The sequence below is a fragment of the Nannobrachium achirus genome (genome assembly GCF_963921795.1).
Source record: "Nannobrachium achirus genome assembly, chromosome: 16".
In the NCBI taxonomy this organism is placed as follows: Eukaryota; Metazoa; Chordata; class Actinopteri; order Myctophiformes; family Myctophidae; genus Nannobrachium; species Nannobrachium achirus.
The window spans coordinates 24,435,312-24,455,492 of record NC_137823.1 but is presented as its reverse complement, the minus strand read 5'-3'; the positions used below and the strand labels follow the sequence as shown (position 1 = coordinate 24,455,492).

At 41.0% G+C, this 20,181-nt stretch overlaps 1 protein-coding gene across 4 annotated transcripts in view; it reads right to left on the bottom strand.

The window, feature by feature from the left end:
- LOC308301402 (unconventional myosin-VI-like) overlaps nt 1-20,181 on the bottom strand; it is a 216,719-nt gene that overhangs the window by 173,784 nt on the left and 22,754 nt on the right. For all 4 annotated transcript variants that reach the window (XM_080745378.1, XM_080745379.1, XM_080745380.1 and 1 more), the window contains exon 2: nt 4,195-4,329. In XM_080745378.1, the coding sequence (XP_080601504.1) occupies nt 4,195-4,311 (117 nt within the window). In that variant the 5' untranslated portion in view covers nt 4,312-4,329. The remainder of the gene's footprint in view (nt 1-4,194; nt 4,330-20,181) is intronic.

Genomic DNA, 20,181 nt, shown 5'->3' with positions numbered 1-20,181 from the left:
ATCATACATGAGGAGGAAGTACCTTTTTCCATCAAGCACTGAAGAATTATCATAAACATCCTGGTATCAGACTTGGTGAAAAAATACTCAGAATGAATAAAAACCAATAAAGCCACATTGCATTGTAAAATAAATGCCATATTTACTCACTCCTAAGGATCTACAGTATTTGGTTCCATTTGTGCACTCTCAGAGTTAACACACACACAACATCTTACAGTGTAAGAACCAAGCACTAAAGAAGTCATACTGTCCTATTGTGTCAGTCAACAGAATGATCATGATACTTTGAATGATGGGTAAAGTAAAAGATACAGGAAGACAGGTCATTTTTGGATGTAGGCCTATGCATTCTATCTCTCTGTCATTTGGGTTAGGTCATATCTCTCTCCACTCCCCCAGGTAGATAGATACCTTTATTATCCCAAGGGGGAAATTTAGTTAGGTACGGGGCCGAGGGACTATAAAACATTCTCACTGTTTCCATATTTCAACTCTTGTTTTTCTTGTAAATTAATGCCTTACAAGAGTATCACGCAAAAGCAGCGAAAGTACTGTATATGGAATGTTATAGACTGAACCAATACAACTGTGTAACTAAATAATTGGATCCATTGTTTTTCCTTTTCTTTTTTTTCCTGAACAACTTTTGGTCATAGGTTTCCACGGGACAATGATGATACAGTATACGAAACATATTATAAATATGACTCTCAGAACAAGCACACAGTCCTTAATTAAAATGGTCAATGGTAAACAAATCAGACCCAGGGAGGTAATAAGGCCAGCAGTTATGCTTAGCCTCAAAGTACAAATATAGGATACGAGAGAGAGAGAGAGAGAGAGAGAGAGAGAGAGAGAGAGAGAGAGAGAGAGAGAGAGAGAGAGAGAGAGAGAGACTATTTCGCCTACGCAATAACCCGGCTAGAGGCACAAGAAATCAGCACAAGAAAGAAGGAGAGAGGGGGAGAGGGGGAGGGGGATGGAGGGACGAAGAGGGAGAGAGAGCTTTTTTCACCCACGCAATAACCCAGCTTTGGCTGGGTGGAACAGAACAAAACAAATGACTAGAAATTGGACCCATGCAGATTTAGACCAAGTTAATGGTAAGATTAAAGTACAAATTGGATATATATCATTCTCACTAGCGTGCGCGCACACACACAGATCACCATGAGAGCTTTTTCCCTTGTTCCTGTAAACAGCATTAGAGGGCAGACTGTTTGAGGGGAGATACTCAGTTCAACAGACCTTCCGGGGGAAAGCTTAGTGGGCCGGACACCGAGCTTAGGGGTTACTATGGAGAAAGGCTCTCTGAAATGTTAAGGGCTTTGCTTTGCACCGTGTGGATAATAATGTTCAGTACTTGAACTTTAAGGTGGAAAAAGTTGGTGAAAAATTAAAGGGCAGCAAGTTGGAAAACCTATTTGTCGACAGGTTAAGAGCCACTTGACTTTAGACTTTGGACCACTTCACTTTCCTCCTTTCCAACTGGCTTTTCCAACTGGCACTGCAAATTATGCCGGAGCTTCTCATGACGAAAGAATTTCACCCACTTTGGTATCGGTATTGGTACCCGATATCCTACTCATCCGTAGATGTGACATTAAGTCCATACAGAGGATAAATAGTGTTGCCTTACACAGTGCCAGTTATAGTAGAAGGCTAACATCCAGCACTGATCTCTCACATACTCTGTGCTGTTCAGAAATGGCAAAAAATAACAGATCTACAATGCATTGCATCGTGACGGGTTTCGTACTTGTAGAGTAGGTCGTACAACGAAGTATATAGGGCTTAAGTGGTTATGGCAGTGCAGACCAGATTCTTCCTTAAAGGTTATCCAAGAGAATCTATGTAATTCTGATTTGATTAATTTATTAGTCCCGTGGGGGAAAGTGAGGTTTCAGCTCTACAGGGTAGCAGTACAGGGACATTTGACACTTAGGCCTGGAGGTGAAGAACCGGTGACCTTCTGATCACCAGACAGCCTCTCTAGCCACTAAACTACAGCACGGTTGCCCCACTATAATCTAGTACTATATATAGTATTGAGATAAAAAGACGCAGGCTAAGATGGCTTGGTCAATGAACGGTTATCCAAAGTTGCCTTGAGATGGACCCCAATTGGGAAAAGAAAGAAGGGGCAGACCAAAGAACACCTGGCGAAGGACGGTGATGACAGAGCTGAAGGAGATGGGTCTCTCATGGGACGAAGCACAGTCCAAAGCACGAGACAGGGCTCAGTGGCAGAGTATGATTGCGGCCTTATTTCCCATCCGGGACGAAGAGGAGAAGTAAGTAAGTGATATATAGGATTAAGTTAGTTAACAGTTAGGGATGGTCCGATCAGGTTTTTTGGAAACCGATCACCGAGCAAAACCGATCACAAAAGTTTGATCACCCGATACCGATCAATCACCGATCCGATCAAGTTATTATTTATATATTATTTATATTTTCTAAATGTTAATGTTTTAACTTTAATTAATTAATTCACTTATGAATTCATTTATATATTTGCCTTATAGTTATTTACCAGCATTACTATGTATTTATTATCATGGCAGTAACTAATTATTCCTTCAGCACTGTGGAAATCAATACCCCAAAATGGCCTCAAGTGGGCATACTGAACGGCTGGTTGATCGGACGCACCGATCGGATCGGATCGGTGAATTTACCTTTTGATCTAAACCACCGATTATCGCCGATCACGCTTTGATCGGCCCGATCCGATCCATTGCCGATTGATCGGTAACATCTCTATTAACAGTGTACAGTGTCACCTACTAATGCAATCAGTATAGCGTAGCATAAAACTCATGACCCTGATATTGATTTAGCCTGGCTTGCACCTTGTGCCCTGTAATTGTAAACGTAAATTGAAAAGTAAACTGAGTGATGATGAATAGGTTCAATAGGTTTGGTCCCAGATATCAACCACATGAAACACCTCAACACCAGCTCACCTAGTTTCACCCACGTTATAAGAATTATAGGTATTGTTTTAATACTCCCCCCTTTGTCTATGATGGTCATTCAAAAGCCTTTTCTCCAAACCTTGCCAAAACACATTTTGAACACATTTCGGCCTAAAATCACGCACATTGGATGGCAAATCACAACCTCCGCTGCTGCTTTCTCACATGACCCTCTTCTAGCGCCACCATCAGGCCGTTTTTTGCAAAACACATTGTTGAACACTTCTCCTACAGATTTTGCCCTAAAATCACACAAAGCGGGACACAGAGTATCTCTAAAGTCATGTCACCAACATGGATTTCCCATATTCCCTCCTGATTGGCCTTCTAAAGTTTGTGTATGCGACGTGACGGTCACTTATCTCCCGATTAGGGAGTCTTACTGGTTTAAGAATTAGAACCTGCTATAAGTTAGAACTTAACTATATGAACCCTAGCGTCTATATTCTGGGCATGGCAATAATTGGCAAACACTGTGTGAAAATGGATGAACGTTGGCGACAATAGACAAACACCTTAGTAAGACTCCCTAATCGGGAGATAAGCGACCGTCAGGTCTGTAGGAACAGTGTCCAAAAATGTGTTTTAAAAAATCGGCCTGAAGGTGGCGCTAAATGGAACGGATCCATGATGATGACATGAGTGTAGAGCAAGTGTGTACCGATTTGCGTGATTTTAGGGGCAAATTTGTAGGAGCAGTGTCCAAAAATGTGTTAGAAAAAATCGGCCTGAAGGTGGCGCTACATGGGACAGATCCATGTTGAAGAGATGAGTGTAGACATACTGTGTACCGATTTGCGTGATTTTAGTGCAAAAATTGTAGGAGCAGTGTCCAAAAATGTGTTTTGCAAGAATCGGCCTCATGGTGGCGCTAGAAGAGGGGCATGTGACAATTGAAGGTTGTAGTTTGGCAGGCAAGGAGTAAGTGTGCAAAATCTGGCATGGATTGGGGCAACGGTTGCGGAGATATGAGCAGGGCAAAAGTGTGACGTGTGACGTGTGACAGACTCACAGACTGACTCACAGACTGACTCACAGACTGACGGACAGCTGGTCGAGGTTTTGACAGTAACTGCGACCTGATGGTCGCAACAAGCTACATAAGCTTAGCTATCTTTGACTGAGAGATTTGGTGTAGTGGGGAGAAAGAAGGGGAAACAGACCCCTGGGACACCCCAGGAAACGGAGTATATAGGGTAACATGACCAACCTTTCCCTTCTGTTTGAGCGGTTCTATGGTGAGGCTGTCTGATCCGATGTCCACTATGGTTCCCAGCTGGAACCCGTCCGTTGGGTGGGGCGCCCACACCGGCTTCCCATCCTCCATCTCTCCACTCGGAGGACTCTGGAAAATACACACACACAAAAACAAATGTCAATAAAATACCATCAGGGTATATCACCATGCTGGCTTGTGGTGTAGTGCAGGGCCACAAAATGTCCACAAAACTGTGAAAAGTGATGACTCATCACTAAACCATCGTTTTGTGAGGCTATTTTTAGCCCAAGGAAAGTTTTTTGCGCAAAACAAATGCTTGCAATGGATTCAGAATCATGACAAACCCCTAGTTAGACCCCTCACATCCTACTTAAAGCAGTTTTTTTCTGGGTATTTCCCTCCTGTATAGAAAGTCGATGGGAGCCCAACTTGATTTGGCTGCTGTGGTGACCCAGAAGGTCGCGAACTCGGGCGCCCTAGCTTAATCATTAGAGCATGCCCTGGGCTACATCTGTGCAAAATTTGGCACTTTTAGACTGATATCCCCCTAATGCCCCGCACTAGTGGACATTTTTGTCAAAATGTAATATTTACCACAGACATACAAAATGTGTGGACAGACAATAATATTACCAGAAACACATAAAGAGCTATCCCTGAATGACCATAACAGGTCTGTAACTTTGAGTGTTCACTCTCAGAGTTATCCTTGCAAATAAAATGTTTGAGAACCACTAGTACAGTGCTCTCATATAATGTGTCATACATAGTGTCATAGTAAACCAGTGTGATACACATCTGAAGAAAACCTGGAGACTGACATTCAGTAATTGGGTCTTATGATCAAAATAAGATAATTATAATGGTGTGTAGGGTGTATAAAAAAGTAAATCTAAAATGACGCACAAACAAGGCCAAGCCTTGACCCCTGCCAACTGGATAAGATCATAGGCATTATGGGTGTTCACTTGTGGAGTTATGGCAAAGAGTACACTCTGAAACACATTGCAGTTCCTCCTCGGAACATTGTAAAACTGCTATGGAAAACACAACACACCAACCTTCCTACAGTATATGGAAGGAATTACACTGCTTGTGAAAAAGTGTCATCGATAGATTAACCATACAGAGCAACCATTAGCAATTATGTGAGCTTCATTGTATAGAAGTGTACCTACCATTGCATTTAGGACAATTATTATTACAAGCCAGGCATTACTATTACTAAACAGTTGTTTATGACACTGGAATACTGATGCAACCTGTCCTTTTAAGGAAATTCTAAATGTATGAGGAAACCTGCTAATAAACATACACATGCATTCATGCACACAGGCGCACGCACACACGCGCACACACACACACACACACACACAGTCTTATCAAAACACATAATTGCCTTGTCGAAAACATCTGAATAATAATTCGTATTTTTTGCATAATCGTTTCCATGTGGCTATGTCCATCTTCAAGCTTACAATGTTTAGAGTAAAAAAAATATGAATCTTTGTATACTTTTGTCATATCTGCACTGTGCAACTTTTGATTAAAAGGCAAACAAAACACACACACACACACACACACACACACACACACACACACACACACACACACACACACACACACACACACACACACACACACACACACACACACACACACACACACACACACACACACACACACACACACACACACACAGAGAGAGAGTGCTCTCCTGGGCCTTGTGGTGTTGCATTGTGGTGTAGTGTTGTTGTTATCCAGTCAGACTAACAGCTGATCCTGTTACAGCTCATGCTGTGCCAGAATGAGGCCCTTTCACCTCGGGGACAAGTTTCTTACCCCGGGCCGCGGTGTTGTTTTACCCAAAACGGGTTAACCGCAATGACGCCTACCTTCCCTTTTCTAGGTTGAACCTTCGCAGAGAATAACCCATCCACAAGCTCAGAGTGCGTTGCAACGTGATGCATTGTGAGCTTAATGTATATGAGCTATTTCCAGCAAAACAGTTTGGTATTAGTAGGATTACTATTACTGCAACAATCATTCACAACCACTGGTCTAGCGGTCCAGGGCACTTAGGCTCCAATGTCAGCTCATCACAGGCTCGAGTCCCGTTCCCGACGACCTTTGCTGCATGTCTCTCCCCATCTCTCTCTACCAGTTCATTGCCCAATTCCCACTAAAGTATACACAGAAAAGTGTCTAGAATATTTTGTTATATCTGTTACCCGTGTTACAAACATTGTTAAAGGTAAAGTTAAAAGTAAGAGGATAGCTCACCGGAAACACGTAACGTATATATTTCATTACAGTTGAGTGAAAGACCTGGTGTTGTGATTTCATTTACGACCACTCTGGTTTCTAGGTTAGTCTGTGAAAAGCTGTAGCCCACAAGGTCAGGCCACAAACGAACACCATGTGTAAGTAAAACAGGAAATACAACTTCTGAAAGAGCCCTTGGAACAGAGTGTTTACATGAATACAGTGTCCTGGATAGTAAAGCTGTGTAATTATATCAAAAAACTATATTTTAGAGCCAATAACTGACTAAATCTTGCTCATGTATGTAGGTTAATCGAATAATGAAGCAGTTTTTTCGAGAGCCAGCGAGATCCACTACTGACGCTGACGGGTCAGTGACAGGTCGGTGGCGCGTCGGTGACGGCCGTTTTAATTTACCGACCGTCTTAAAAAAAACGACCGTCACCGACCGACATTATTTTTACTGGCAGTCGGAAAATTAAACGGCGCCGTTGGAAAATTAAACCGACCGGCGTCAGTTTTTACTGCCTGCCAGTCGGTGAATTGACCAACTGACTATATAAATACCGTCAGTAATAGTTCTGACCGTCGGTTTTTCTCTGAATATACACTGAATGAATACAGACACTTACTCACCCCTGCTGTTTTTTTCTCCTTAATTTTTTTTTCTATTTCTGTATTTCAACAAATCAAAATGAATATAAGACCTGTATTAAACTTGAATAAAATGTGAAGAGTATCCGATCTAAAAGTGTGTAATTGTGATATCACCTATAGCAGCATGCTGGATAACAACTCAAGTCTCAGTATCATGGTGTAATTCTGGATACACCGTTTCTAATGTCCTGAATCCTGCGTGAGTCCTGCGTGTTCTGTGTGAATGTGTGACTACTGTTTTGAAACTGTTGCACATCCAAAGGCAATCTGGGAAAAAACACTCTTCTGTACTTCTACCATACTTTATAATCAACAAAGTGATTCTCAATCCTTTTAAGTTCAAGGATCCCCAGTTTGATATGCCTTAGGCCACCACAGACACCGGTCCATATGAAGAGAATCTTTGTATTAACAGAATGATCATATGGTCGACTGCAATTCTTACATTGGAATATAAATGCATTACGTAAACAAACAGTCGATCATTTTCTTTAGCTATGTGTGCACGCCGTGCAGCATAGGAACAACCTGACGGTGACATACAGAAAGATGAGAAGCAAATAACCTAGCATGCTGTATGCCACATTGCCTTTTTTTTCTGTAGCTCAGATAAAGACCCAAGGGGGGCTTAGGAAAATATATAAAGGCAAGCAAAATTAAGGATAAATAAATTGCAACGTGGCGAATCGTAATTGCTTCATTGTCTTTTCTTACAGTTCTGTTCAGCTACAGTAGCTCTGAGTTGATTAGCTGCACCTGAACAGTTTAGAGATAGAGCCACTGCTGAATTGCACTTTTTTATGCCTGCTGCTAAACTCTGGATTCACCTATTAAGAACCCTTAATAAAGGGTTAAAGCTACAATTCAGAACTTATAAATGAACAAAACGTTCATTTGAAAAGTTTTCTGAAAAAAAAAAGTGTGTGTCAGTGGCGGTCAAGGACCCGCAAAACTATATGTACAGTATTTGGCCACGGACCCCCATCTGAAAATATTTTGTTCCAGGGATCACCAGATACAAAGATTTGAGTTAAAAATGTTTGCTTTAAAAATATACTGTACATACAGCACGAAGTGATGTGCTATGAGCTTGTATATCTGCTATTTTTGAATAGCCAAAGTATGATATTTTTAAAGTACTTAAAATCTAAAATGACACAGATGCTGTACAGAGCTGTACGGTTTAAATGTGTTAATGCAATATTTAACTTGCACATCTGAAGTGGTTGGAGCTGGGGGTGGTCTCCCCTCCAAAAACCTTGTGTCAGGTAGGACAACCAATGTTTGACAGGTAAAGCGGATGGAACCTTGGAGGAGCGGTAGAAATTTGGTCTCCCACGTGGGAGATCTGAATTTGAACCCAGGTAGGAAAGGAAACACATGGATTGCAGCTTTAAAACCCATTTAGACCTGTTGCCACCTATGCGTTGTTATACCTTTCAAACCGGGAGCCACCTCTGTGTCTCATGACTGATACTAAACAGTGTTGCCACTTGCCACCATGGTAACAATGCCCAACTGAAATTAACAAAGCCCAACTGACATCACTGACTGACATCATCAATACATTGCCCAAATTTGGAAATGACATCACAGACTGGCCTGGAAATGGAACACCATAATATGGGTATAAAAGAGTGCCAGCACGAAAGAAGAAGAAGCCAGAGAGACGTATACAACGGGTATTGCACAACTGGACATGGACGGTGACTATTCTGCCCAACGGGCACCGGTCTGGGTTCTCCAACATTACTTCTGAGACTCCTACATTCAACCCCTCATCGCACACCCCCGGGCACAGGACTAGTTAGTATAATTTGCTATACATATAGCAACAGGATTTATTTTACGTTTTTGGAATTTGAAGGTTTTCAGAAAAAAGGTTAGGTTTTAGAAGGAATTTTTGGAATCGGCCTCAGGTCTAAATGGGTTCAAAATTGTTACTATGTAACAGTGGTAAAACAGCGCTGTGCCACGCCATCCCAAGTCTTTTTGAGCAGGATCACAGGCACGCACATCCATCGATGAAAAACAACCCTTAAGTTCACAATTCTTCTCTGCTTTGTGCTGATTTGGGGGTGAAAACAAGCCACAGTCAACTGGCTATATGTCTGCAGTCTTTTAACCCCACCCGTGGATGGGTCATGGCAAGGCATACAGTAATATTCTATGATTTTTCAAAGGTACATGAAAACACTTTCTGGCAAGGGCAGAGCAGACGATGTTTTAGCTTAGCCTCCATCAAAGAGTTAACATTAGGAACGAGCCTGAATGCATGTCAATGGTCTGCTAACTCCAGTAGTGTAGGTGTTAGGCGGCGTCCGTGTAAATGATGTCACGCGTCCAAAGATAAATTCGCCACAGCAACAATGGATGCAAGGTAGCCTCAATAATGATGGGGGGCAGTGGCGTCAGTTCAGCAAAAGCTAGGGTATGGCAAAGATGGGAGTTATCATGCGCACAAAAAATCTGTTTTTTTACCTGGGTTTCTACGGTTTCTTGGGCTGGATATGGCAGCCTGGAACGGTTGTTCAAGTGCAACTAAACTTGGCATGTTAGTAAACGTGCCACAATTAACAATAATGCATTGTACCTGTGCAGCTGACCTGCAGAACCTGGGAATACCGGTATACCACATAATAACCAGCACAGATAGACAAAGACATTCGTGGATTTATATTTAAAACTAACTTTTGTTTTCACCCCTGGACCCAAGGTATCGCAGCTGCATACCCCTGCCATACCCAAATGACACCCTTGGGGGGGGGGGGGGGGACTTTTACTGCAGACAGAGAGCCCTAGAAGGCTCAGGTTTTTGTGTCAGTCTCAATCCTCAATGCCTGATAATCAATTATTCAGACAATGCTTTGTGAATCACTTAAGACAGCACCGCAGGCCTTGAGTAAAAAATATCGCATCAGTGTGTCCTTACCGGGAAGAACTATCAACAGGCTTTAAATGGACCCTTACAGGTCTGTAACTCTGAAAATGTACAAATATGTTTGTTTTATAAGCAGCCAGGTGAGACTTATTAGCTACTGTGATTGACAGAGTATCAAGGATAGAGTCCGTGGCAGTCTGTCATTCATGGTAATCGGCTCACTTTGTTGCCAACAAACTATGCCAAGTTCTGCCTCAAGTCTTTCCAGCACACAGCTGTGGCTAACTTGAAGCTCGTCTGTAGCAGTCAAGGGCTCTCTCTATGACAGACGGCGATCTTGGCCTGATGTCAAACTGCAAACTCCATGATGCGGGAGAAGTTTGAATGGAGGCTTTCATTCACGGGCCAAACACAGGCCAAACAATTGAGAACTATCCACAGAAAATCCAATTATTAGCACATAGAATTGGACAATAATTGTGTATAAGACAAGTGCAGTTGATTTGTTTATCTCGTGATAGACTGTGTCATGTAACCTAAAGGACATTGTTTTTATATTCACGGCGGTTAATAGATATATACCTTTATTATTATCCCGAGGGGGGAATTCAGTCGCCCAGAGGCGGCAAAGCAGTTAAGGTTACAGTGTAACAAGTAAAAGAGTAAGGAAAAGGTACTGTTATGTAGCCTAGTAAACTGACTCCTCCCATCTTCAGTTCGAATCTGCAGAGGAGTCTAGCCTCCAAGCAACACAAGCCATTCGGGCGGAAGCAAGCGCTCTTCCTCGCCAATCAGCATTCGAGCTCAGGAGCTCTGTGATTGACAGTGCGCTTTGGCCAATCAGGGAATTCTATGACGTCGCTTCGGTGCGGAAGCGATCTGTTTGTTTTTCTCTGCAGTCTGCAGTCACCGTTAACACAGTAGCTTTTTTGATACACTCGGACTGAACGACCTGCAAAAAACACTCTCCCGTTTTTCTCTATGGATGTTTTTCTTCAGATGAAAGGCAACTGCAACAACGTTTAATTTCGAAAGGTACAGTAGACTAATAATATGTATGGCTTTGCAATCTCGGTTCTCTTGCTAATGTTTTCGGTCTGAAAATGATTTAATGGGACAGACTGTGCTAACATAGGTAGCCTAGCTATTCTCCTGTGTACTCGTATTTTTGTGGAAGGAACTAATCATATCATTTTTTGCACTCACCATAGCTTTGGCTTAATCTAAACCATTTCCATATAGAGACAGTCATTCTGGCAGGAATATCGCCTGTGACTTGTGCTGTTTGTCCTTAAATATATCTGTAACATAGACTACATCTAGCCCTGAAGCATGGTCACTCATGACCGTCATGTTTCAGGGCTACTTTATATCAAACCTAGTTTTTAAGCCACTATACTGTTTGCATAATGGTGGATGTTCAGTTTCTGTTGTTGAATACTAATTGATTGGGCAATAGGTGCTGACACATCTGTGATCTAAATGCACGTATTCACAACTTAAATCACACCAAGAACTAGGCTACAAGTTAAATTTAAAAGACCATTGTCTGTTATTTTTGTTGTGATTGGGCCGTTCTTTGTAGATGAAAATACATGAATTGACCCATACAACTAATTAAATGTATCCTTTAGCAATGTAAAACATTTGTGATAGAATCATTACCAAAAACGTATGACAATCAATCTTGTCTCTTTCTCCTCTAGGAAATGGAAGCTGGCGGATGACTGCATCAATGGACAGAGTTTGATCCACACATGCATTGGCTGTCATCAACAAGTTTATTGACAATATTTGTATGGTCTCAATAACATAATAAATACAATTACAGAAATCAATTATAGGAATCATTCGTTCCTCTTAGGAATACACAGAGATGATGTCTACTTTCTAATTTCATAAGAAGTTGACTGTATCTTTGCTTTAGTGTCATTTATTAAACACTTTTTTATAATATCACAGTATTAGAGGAAAAGAACATCAACACAGTAGTCAGTCTTCTAAAGAAATTATTCTGTTTTGTTTAATTAATTTTCTCAGTTATATCTAAAGTATTCATCACTTTTCTGCTACTTCTCTTCAGCATGTACATGTACAAACCAGTATACATTGTATACACTTATTATCTGAATACCCACTGATGGACTGTAAACATGTGTAAATATGCTGCTAACCTTATATCATGGTTGACAAGGTTTAAATGATTATTTTGATCAGCTGAAAATTAAATGTATATGTAATGATCCTGTAGTGTTTACTACACAATTACTTTGTCCTTGGGTGTGAAACATTTACATTAGAGGAACCATAACTATTTAAAAGAAATGCAATAAGGGAGATGTTGCACGGAGGTCTGGAGTCTTCAAGTACAGCAAGAGGATGAGCCATTAAGATGGACGACAGACAGCAAGGAGATGTGTGCTCTCTCCAGTTCCATGTATTGGTGTTGACCTGTTAGAAAAAGAAAAATAAATAACAATGGGTGTTGTTACTCTTAAGGCAAAACCATTTTCTTAGATCGGTCATGTTGGCAGGCATTTCGCCTGTTGCTTAGGCTTTGTTATTCGTGTCCTTTATATCAATCTATAACAAACCATTATATAATTATAACCATTATAGATTTTTAAACCACTGCTGTGTTTATATTGGTGGACAATGGACATACAGTAAGTAGCCTCGTAAACCTAGACATACAGTTTCTGTTGAGCAGTAAAGGAGTTGCATAAAACACAGTGGTTGATATAATGACTAGTTAGTTATTTTACATTGATAAAAATAGAAAAGGAAACCCGCACACTCTGCTCCAAATGACGAGCGTTTATTGACGACATTTCGAGCTACAAGCTCTTCATCTGGTCTGGATGAAGAGCTTGTAGCTCGAAACGTTGTCAATAAATATTCAGTCATTTGGAGCAGAGTGTGCGGGTTTCCTTTTCTATTGTGATATTTCTCACCCAGCACCTCATTAAGAGATGTGCGTAATATTTTCTACTTTTGATCACATTGATACAAATGACATGGTTAACAAAGCGAAGTATACACAGGGAAGTTAGCAATATTAGCATTGCTAGATTCCATTAGCCACATCTTGTTGTAAAATGCAAAAGACATAACCTCAGCAAGGCAAAAGATCGCAAAGTTACTGTCTCTTGACTATACCTTTTGAAATGATGTTGCCTTGGTTTCATCTGGAGAAGTCCATGGGTCCATGCCGGTCAAACAATATAAACATTAAAACGAAATACTGGCGCAGGAGGGAGAAAGCAGTGCTTCAGCGTCTTCTTGCAAATATATCCGGCTAAACTAAGCAGACAAACACCAGGCGTCCCTGATTGGCTGAAGGGGTTGTCTGTCAACGCTCTACTCCCGCCCATGCTCCCGCCCAGCCCAATCGCTCTGACACTGCTGGAGGCCAGTCTCTCCTGCTCGCATTCGAATGAAGGCAGGAAGGGAGACTGGTTTACGAGGCTAACTGTTATGTACAGCAATACAAGGCAACAAAAGCATCAACAATACCGTGCAACGGCATACGGAAGTCAACGTTAATGTGCCCCTAAGCAGAGAACTGAACCCCTACTCAGTAGGCTACACAGTGCTGTCACATGGCATGCCTCCCAAAGGGACAGGCAGACAAGTTGTTAAGTGTTCTCTGGTTTTTGAGTCACACTGATGATATAGAACAAAGGTCATTGGTAACTTATTGTCCCCGTTGTAAAAAAGGCCCAGGTCAGAAGGTCAGAAGGGCTGACCATTACTTATGAGTTTACGGATCTCCATTGCCAATTACAAAGCATTAGATGTATATTGAGCTATTCAATGGTTGTACTGTACAGTGACTGAATACAACGAAAAACACTGAATTCAACGAAAAACATAATAAAGTAAAAAAAGAAAAAAAGTAAGAAGTCCCTTAAGCGAGTCAGAACTAAATGACATCTGTGTTTGTAATAATAAGATGATTTAAAACAGTGATCCGTCGTCAGGATATGAACCTAAAATATTAAATCTGTTTAAACTTCCTTGTACTACTACTGTGACTCCACCCAATGAGAACTGAGATTACTTTAACCCAGTAAGATTGAAGGCCTGTAGACTAGAGCATATAAGCAAGAAAGTAAATGGAATGATAATGAAACGTTTTGTAAAAGGAAAGTATCTTCAGTTGCCCAATTTCAGTGGCTGTGAAATGGCCTAATAAAATGCCACTATGATGTCTTGAAAGCCAGAAATGTTCTAAATCTTCAAGAAGCGTAAATCAATACAACACAAAGCACAAGAAGATGAACCTCAATGAGGAACAGGGCTGGCTTTGATGCTTCTACTTGCCTGAGGCATCAGCAGTGTTGAAAACACAACAAGACCTAGCCTGATCCAACCGTAGCCTGTACAACACACACAGTCACACACCAATATAAAAAATACATTTATCCATTTGTAACTCTGACAGTGTACAAATGAAACCAAATGGACCCTAATTATTGTTTTAAATTAACAACTTGAACCCTCACATCCCTATTCTGAGGAGAACTTTAGCCAAAAATAGAGTGAAAGGTCAAGTTTACTCAGTATCGACAATTTAAGTAGTTAAATGTCTGAAAAAACACATTAACACGAATCCAACATAGACTGATGACTGCTGTCAAACAAGTCTATGAATGTACCGTATCTATGAAATCGATGAGAATCTGCAACACAATTTTATACAAAATGTAGTGGGGGTCCCTGCTGTATCTCCCTCTCAAGGGGTCCTTGGCCTGAAAACGTTCAAGACCCCTGATCTAGAGTTTATATTCTAGACAAATCACTGGTACTACTCAGCAGGGCAGGTAGCACATCACAGAGACCTGTCAATGTTAAAATTTACTGTGATTCAGGCAAACTGATTTTCACATTCTTTGAGGAGTGGTACCAATTTACCGTACACATATAATCCTCACTCAATAATGATCTTAACAACAATAAGGCAAAGTTACAGCTTGAAAAAGTCAAGTCAGAGAACTGGCAACAAACTCACAGGCCAACAGGTCTGCCAACAAGGCAACATACTCTGTCTGCAGGCCCTATATCTACATTTAACATCACATTAATGCAAATGACCAGAGTTGTTCCAAAGTAGCCTAAATGGGCACAAATAGCCTAGTAGACAATAGGCATACAGTGTCTACTGTCTATGCAAAGACATGTGTCTATTGGCTACAGAGTACACTAGTCTAACCACAGTACCATCGATTCCTTTAACAGTAGGGAGAGCTATAATACTGAGAAATATGGGAGAGAGCCCTTTAGGTCCCCTGGGATATGAATACTAATTACTGTAGCATTTTAGTAGAGTGTAAAATTAAATGTTGTCAACTAAACCACAGCTCAAACATCTGGTAATAATGATAACCATCAGCATCTAAACCAGAGGGTTTTATTGGTCAGGGACTGCAGTGCAAGGCATTAAGTTAATGGCGAGTTCACACAAATGAATCCAAATTATTCCGCTGGGAATCAGTGAGCAATGAAGCAGTGAGCAATGATTAGAGAGAACACAGTCATATAAAGAGCCTCTGTAATGCCCTTCCGATAGACGGAAGGGTCAAATACAGGCCAATACTCACGCAGGTAGTGCACGCACACACACACACACACACACACACACACACACACACACACACACACACACACACACACACACACACACACACACACACACACACACACACACACACACACACACACACACACACACACACACACACACACACACACACACCCCTTGCTTTGAGAGCCTTGCTCAAGGGAACACTGAAGGGTGAAAACATGAGTCAAGGTTCTCCCTGTTGTTGACCAATGACCTTCCAGTCACAGTGTTTCTCTGACCTTCAGTCAACCAACATTCCAGGTTAATAATGAGACACTGCTTGGTTCAGCCTGTAGAGTGTAGAGTAGACCTTCACAAAGTAAACTTGTATCATTTCAATCAGACCATGCTGTATGCCTATAAATGTATATATTCTTCTGACATGTTTCTTTCCCGTTTTTCTCCTTGCTCACCCCCACTCTGCCCCCCTTTTCCCCCTGAAATCTACAAATGCTGAAGCTTTACACCTGTACACCTGTGACATGACAATGTATTCTGATTCTGTATGGCATATTTAGACAACAGATTATCTATTAAAACTACTTTAGAAACTTGAATAACAAACAATACCCCAGGGATCCTAGAATGATCGTGTGTAGGCTAAATGAGAAATGCTCGTAAGTCGACAACAGGCAATCATCACAGCAGGCCTCATCACAGCATCAAGGATTATTTTGAGAAATTGGAAGAGCTCTGTAACGCCAGGGCTCACAGACTGGACTAAACTAATGACCGAGACTGCATCGTATGAGTATATGATCGCCAGAAGGAACGATGTTAAAGGCAAATTCCATTTAATGTGGGACTATTTCTTTCTGTATATCAAGGGTTTGCCGGGAGGGACATTGTTTAGGGGAGGGTCCATTTAGTATAGAATCATTACGTATGCATTACGATTTAAACGATCACTACTAATGTATATCTAAGAATTGAAGGGGTGTTGTCCGATTAGCTTAGCTCGACTGCCGTTTTCTTTTGTTTTTGTTTGTCTTATGTATATTTGTATTGGTATTTTATTTATACTTATATATATTTGTTGATGTTGATTACATACTGTTTAAAATAAAAATAAAAATATTTGAATGACAAAAAAAAAAAAAAGAAATGCTCGTAAGTCGTAAGAAAGAATCAAGGAGAGGTTTTGGCATATTAGAGGTTAATTATGTGTACTGTGCATAGAAACCCACAGCAAGACCCCAAGTACAACACAGCAATCCATGTTATTAGAACAAAACAACATTAACCCCTGCCAAATTTCAAACATGTTGAAAGTGTAACTATACTTCTCAAAGGCAAGCGAAAATACAGGCTTAGATCATCTATTTTCGCTATTAGTCATGACATGAGGCTAAGTAAGTATACAGGGCTTCAGTGGTTCATGTAGACAGACACACCTGACCCGTCATGTGCAGATGGCAACACCCACAACGCAGCCAGGTATGAGCAATCCTGGGAATCGTCTTTTCCCTTTTTTTCTCTTTTAACAAAGCAGAGCAGAACGCACCTGGCTCTCACAAAGCACTGACATGTTCACCAGAGACGAATTTGGTTGCAAGCCTGTGTCTCAGAGTTTACATATTCAAAAGATATTGATCTAAAAATACCATTCCAGAGTATATGTTCTCACATGCAGAACCAGAGCGCTATGATAGGCTGCAGAGTTCAAAGACGTGTGGTATAACAGTAGGCTAGTATGAGACAGTGTAATCTGCCGTAAACAAAACAGAATATAGGACATGAAGGGTGCATTGACAATAAGGCTCATTGTTATTTCTGTAATATGGAGTTCAATAGCACCAGTATATAGAACATCAGATAGAATTCCATACATTGCATGTACAGTATTCCATAACACCTATAATACAACACTAGGGTGGATTTTTGACAAAGGGATTCATCTCAGTGGCATTCTAATTTGCACCGTGTCTACTCACCCAATAATTAATTCCTGCGACTTGGGGTCAGCTCTTGTCATCTAGTTTCATACCAATTTGAAATTTGTGTCAGAAAATATGTATAGTATGTATAGTAATAATATGTATAGTAACATATCTCCACTTTTCCATGAGATTAACACAGACCACATTCTCTGTACTCGACGGAAATGCTTGACACAACAGCACTGAACACATGTAAACTTCTTCAAAGAGCACATACTGTACTGTATGTATGTATGTATGTATGTATGTATGTATGTATGTATGTATGTATGTATGTATGTACTATGTATATATGGAACACACAAATTAACAGGTGCAGTTGGTGTGGCGTAATTATAGTCACACCTTTGCGTCCCATTCATAATGCATTCATTGAAGGAAGTTGTGTTTGGGTGCTCCGGTGAATGCTGTCCCATACATAAGTCCTTCCTTAAAGTGGGCCTGTCACGAAAAAACAAGTTAAATCTTTGTCAATTTTTTGCCAAAAAGTTGATGATGTCATGGCGCGCCCGTACTGTACCATAGAGTTATAATGTACTGTACCTATAATAATGTAGGCCTACATTCTCAGGGTCGCACTCGCAGCCCACAGAAAGCAACTTCCTCTGCTCGCACAGGGCTACTGGGCTAGCACTAAAGCTAAAGACACGAAAATGTATATAAATCTGTGCATATAAAAATTATATTTCCACACAAATCTGGTTGTTACATTCCCATTGTTCATGAGAATATGTTTGTTTGTGTTTATTTGTTGAAATGGCGGAATCGCTCAAATTCATAGAGAGGGGATGCTGCCTCTCGCGGGCAGCGGGGCTCTAAAAGCGGGGGGCTTTTCCGCCCGCTCCCCGTAGCGGGGCATGTCAGCAGCACTTTAAACAAAATGTGTTCAGTTTAAATGCCCATGTTGCTACTTGCTAGCAGCAGCAGGCTCATCTGTGTGTTTGAGAGTCACAAGAGGATATCGTCACAGTCAGGAAGAAACCTTGTATCTCCATGTTTTAGCTTTTAGTGTGTTTTCATAAATTAACGCCCTACTTGATCATAGCACAGCATCACACAAAAGCATCAATGGTGGCAGATCTACTCGGAAGCTTTGAACTTCGAGCCTGCGGATCTGGTACTTTTGCTATTTTTGAATTTGAATCCAGAAACCGTTTTGGACATAATGAGGTTTCCACCCGACAGAGACGATTATGTAGAGCATTACAGATGGTGACTCTGGCTCTCTGTCCCAGACGAAAAGTCTCAGCACTTTAAAAAGCAAAGGACACATGCGATAGCAGTCTGTTTCTGGGGGGCAATGATATGCTGGAATACAGAGCTGCTGTGTCACTGTAGCGCAAAATGGTTCCCAAACTGGGGGTCGGGACCCAAATGATTTTTGGGTGATCCCCGGATGATTAGCCTAAAGTGCAACATTGTTTTCTCACTCAAGTCAACAGTAAATATAGAGGGTATCTGACAATTTAAGGACTTTCAAGACCTTTTTAATACCTACAAAATAAAATAGAAATACTAATAAGACCATTACTACGTAAAAAGCATCCAACATCCAAGTATCCATAACATACAGTAGTGTACAGAGGGCGAGGATGCGGAGACACATAACATACTTAGGAAAATGGGTTGAAACATAACATACTTAGGACAATGGGGAGACACATAACATACTTAGGCTTAACACATTCTAGCAAGAGAAACTCTTGCCTAAAGGCTTTAAACGAAAGCACAGGATGTGGTTGAGAATAGCATCGTTTAAAATAGGCAATACAGATGGTGTGAATTGGCTCATTGTTAATTGTGTAGCCTAGGATAGGGAGCAATCCACAGTGTCAGGCAAAGTTATCCGTTTGCACCTCTGAGAGGGTAAAAATATAGTATTTTTTTATCAATATTGAGAGAGACCGCGATTATTCGCAGGCATGGGCTTATCATATGGCCAAGAGCCAAGACATAAGGGGAAAAATGCAAAATAGAGAGGAGCTTATCTACAGTATAAAGAAAGCTTAGATGCTTTCAACAGTTTAAAGTTTAACCACATGAGCCCTAGCGTCACTATTCTGGTCATATTAAGCCAAGATAATTACATTCTGCGAAAACAGGAGAATATTCTACAAAAACAGCGGCGAAGAGATTTGGGAATTCTGTACGGGGGCAAAAAGGAAGTACAGACCCCTGGGGGATGCCAGTGAATGAAGTATAAACAGGGTTCAAGTCAGGGGTCTTCAACAGGGGGTCCGGGACCCCTAAGGGGTACTCAGAGTTACTACAGGGGGTTCTTCAAATCTTTGTGTGATATCAAAGATTTATATCAACCACTTGAACTAGTGTCCATATTCTGAGAACTTAGCCAACTTAGCCAACAATAGCAGATCAATAAGCTCACAACGCCTCGCAGTGCGAGGCGTTGTAGATCGGCTATTTTAGGCAAAGAGCTTTGGTGTAGAGGGGAAAAAAGAGCACACCAAGTACAGAGTGAAAGGTCAAGTTTATATTGACGGTTCAAGTGGTTCCATATCTGATAACAGTAACACAAATTGACATAAATCCAAAATACACTGATGATTGTGTTATGGAATCTGACTGGGGTCCCTGCTTCATCTCTCTCT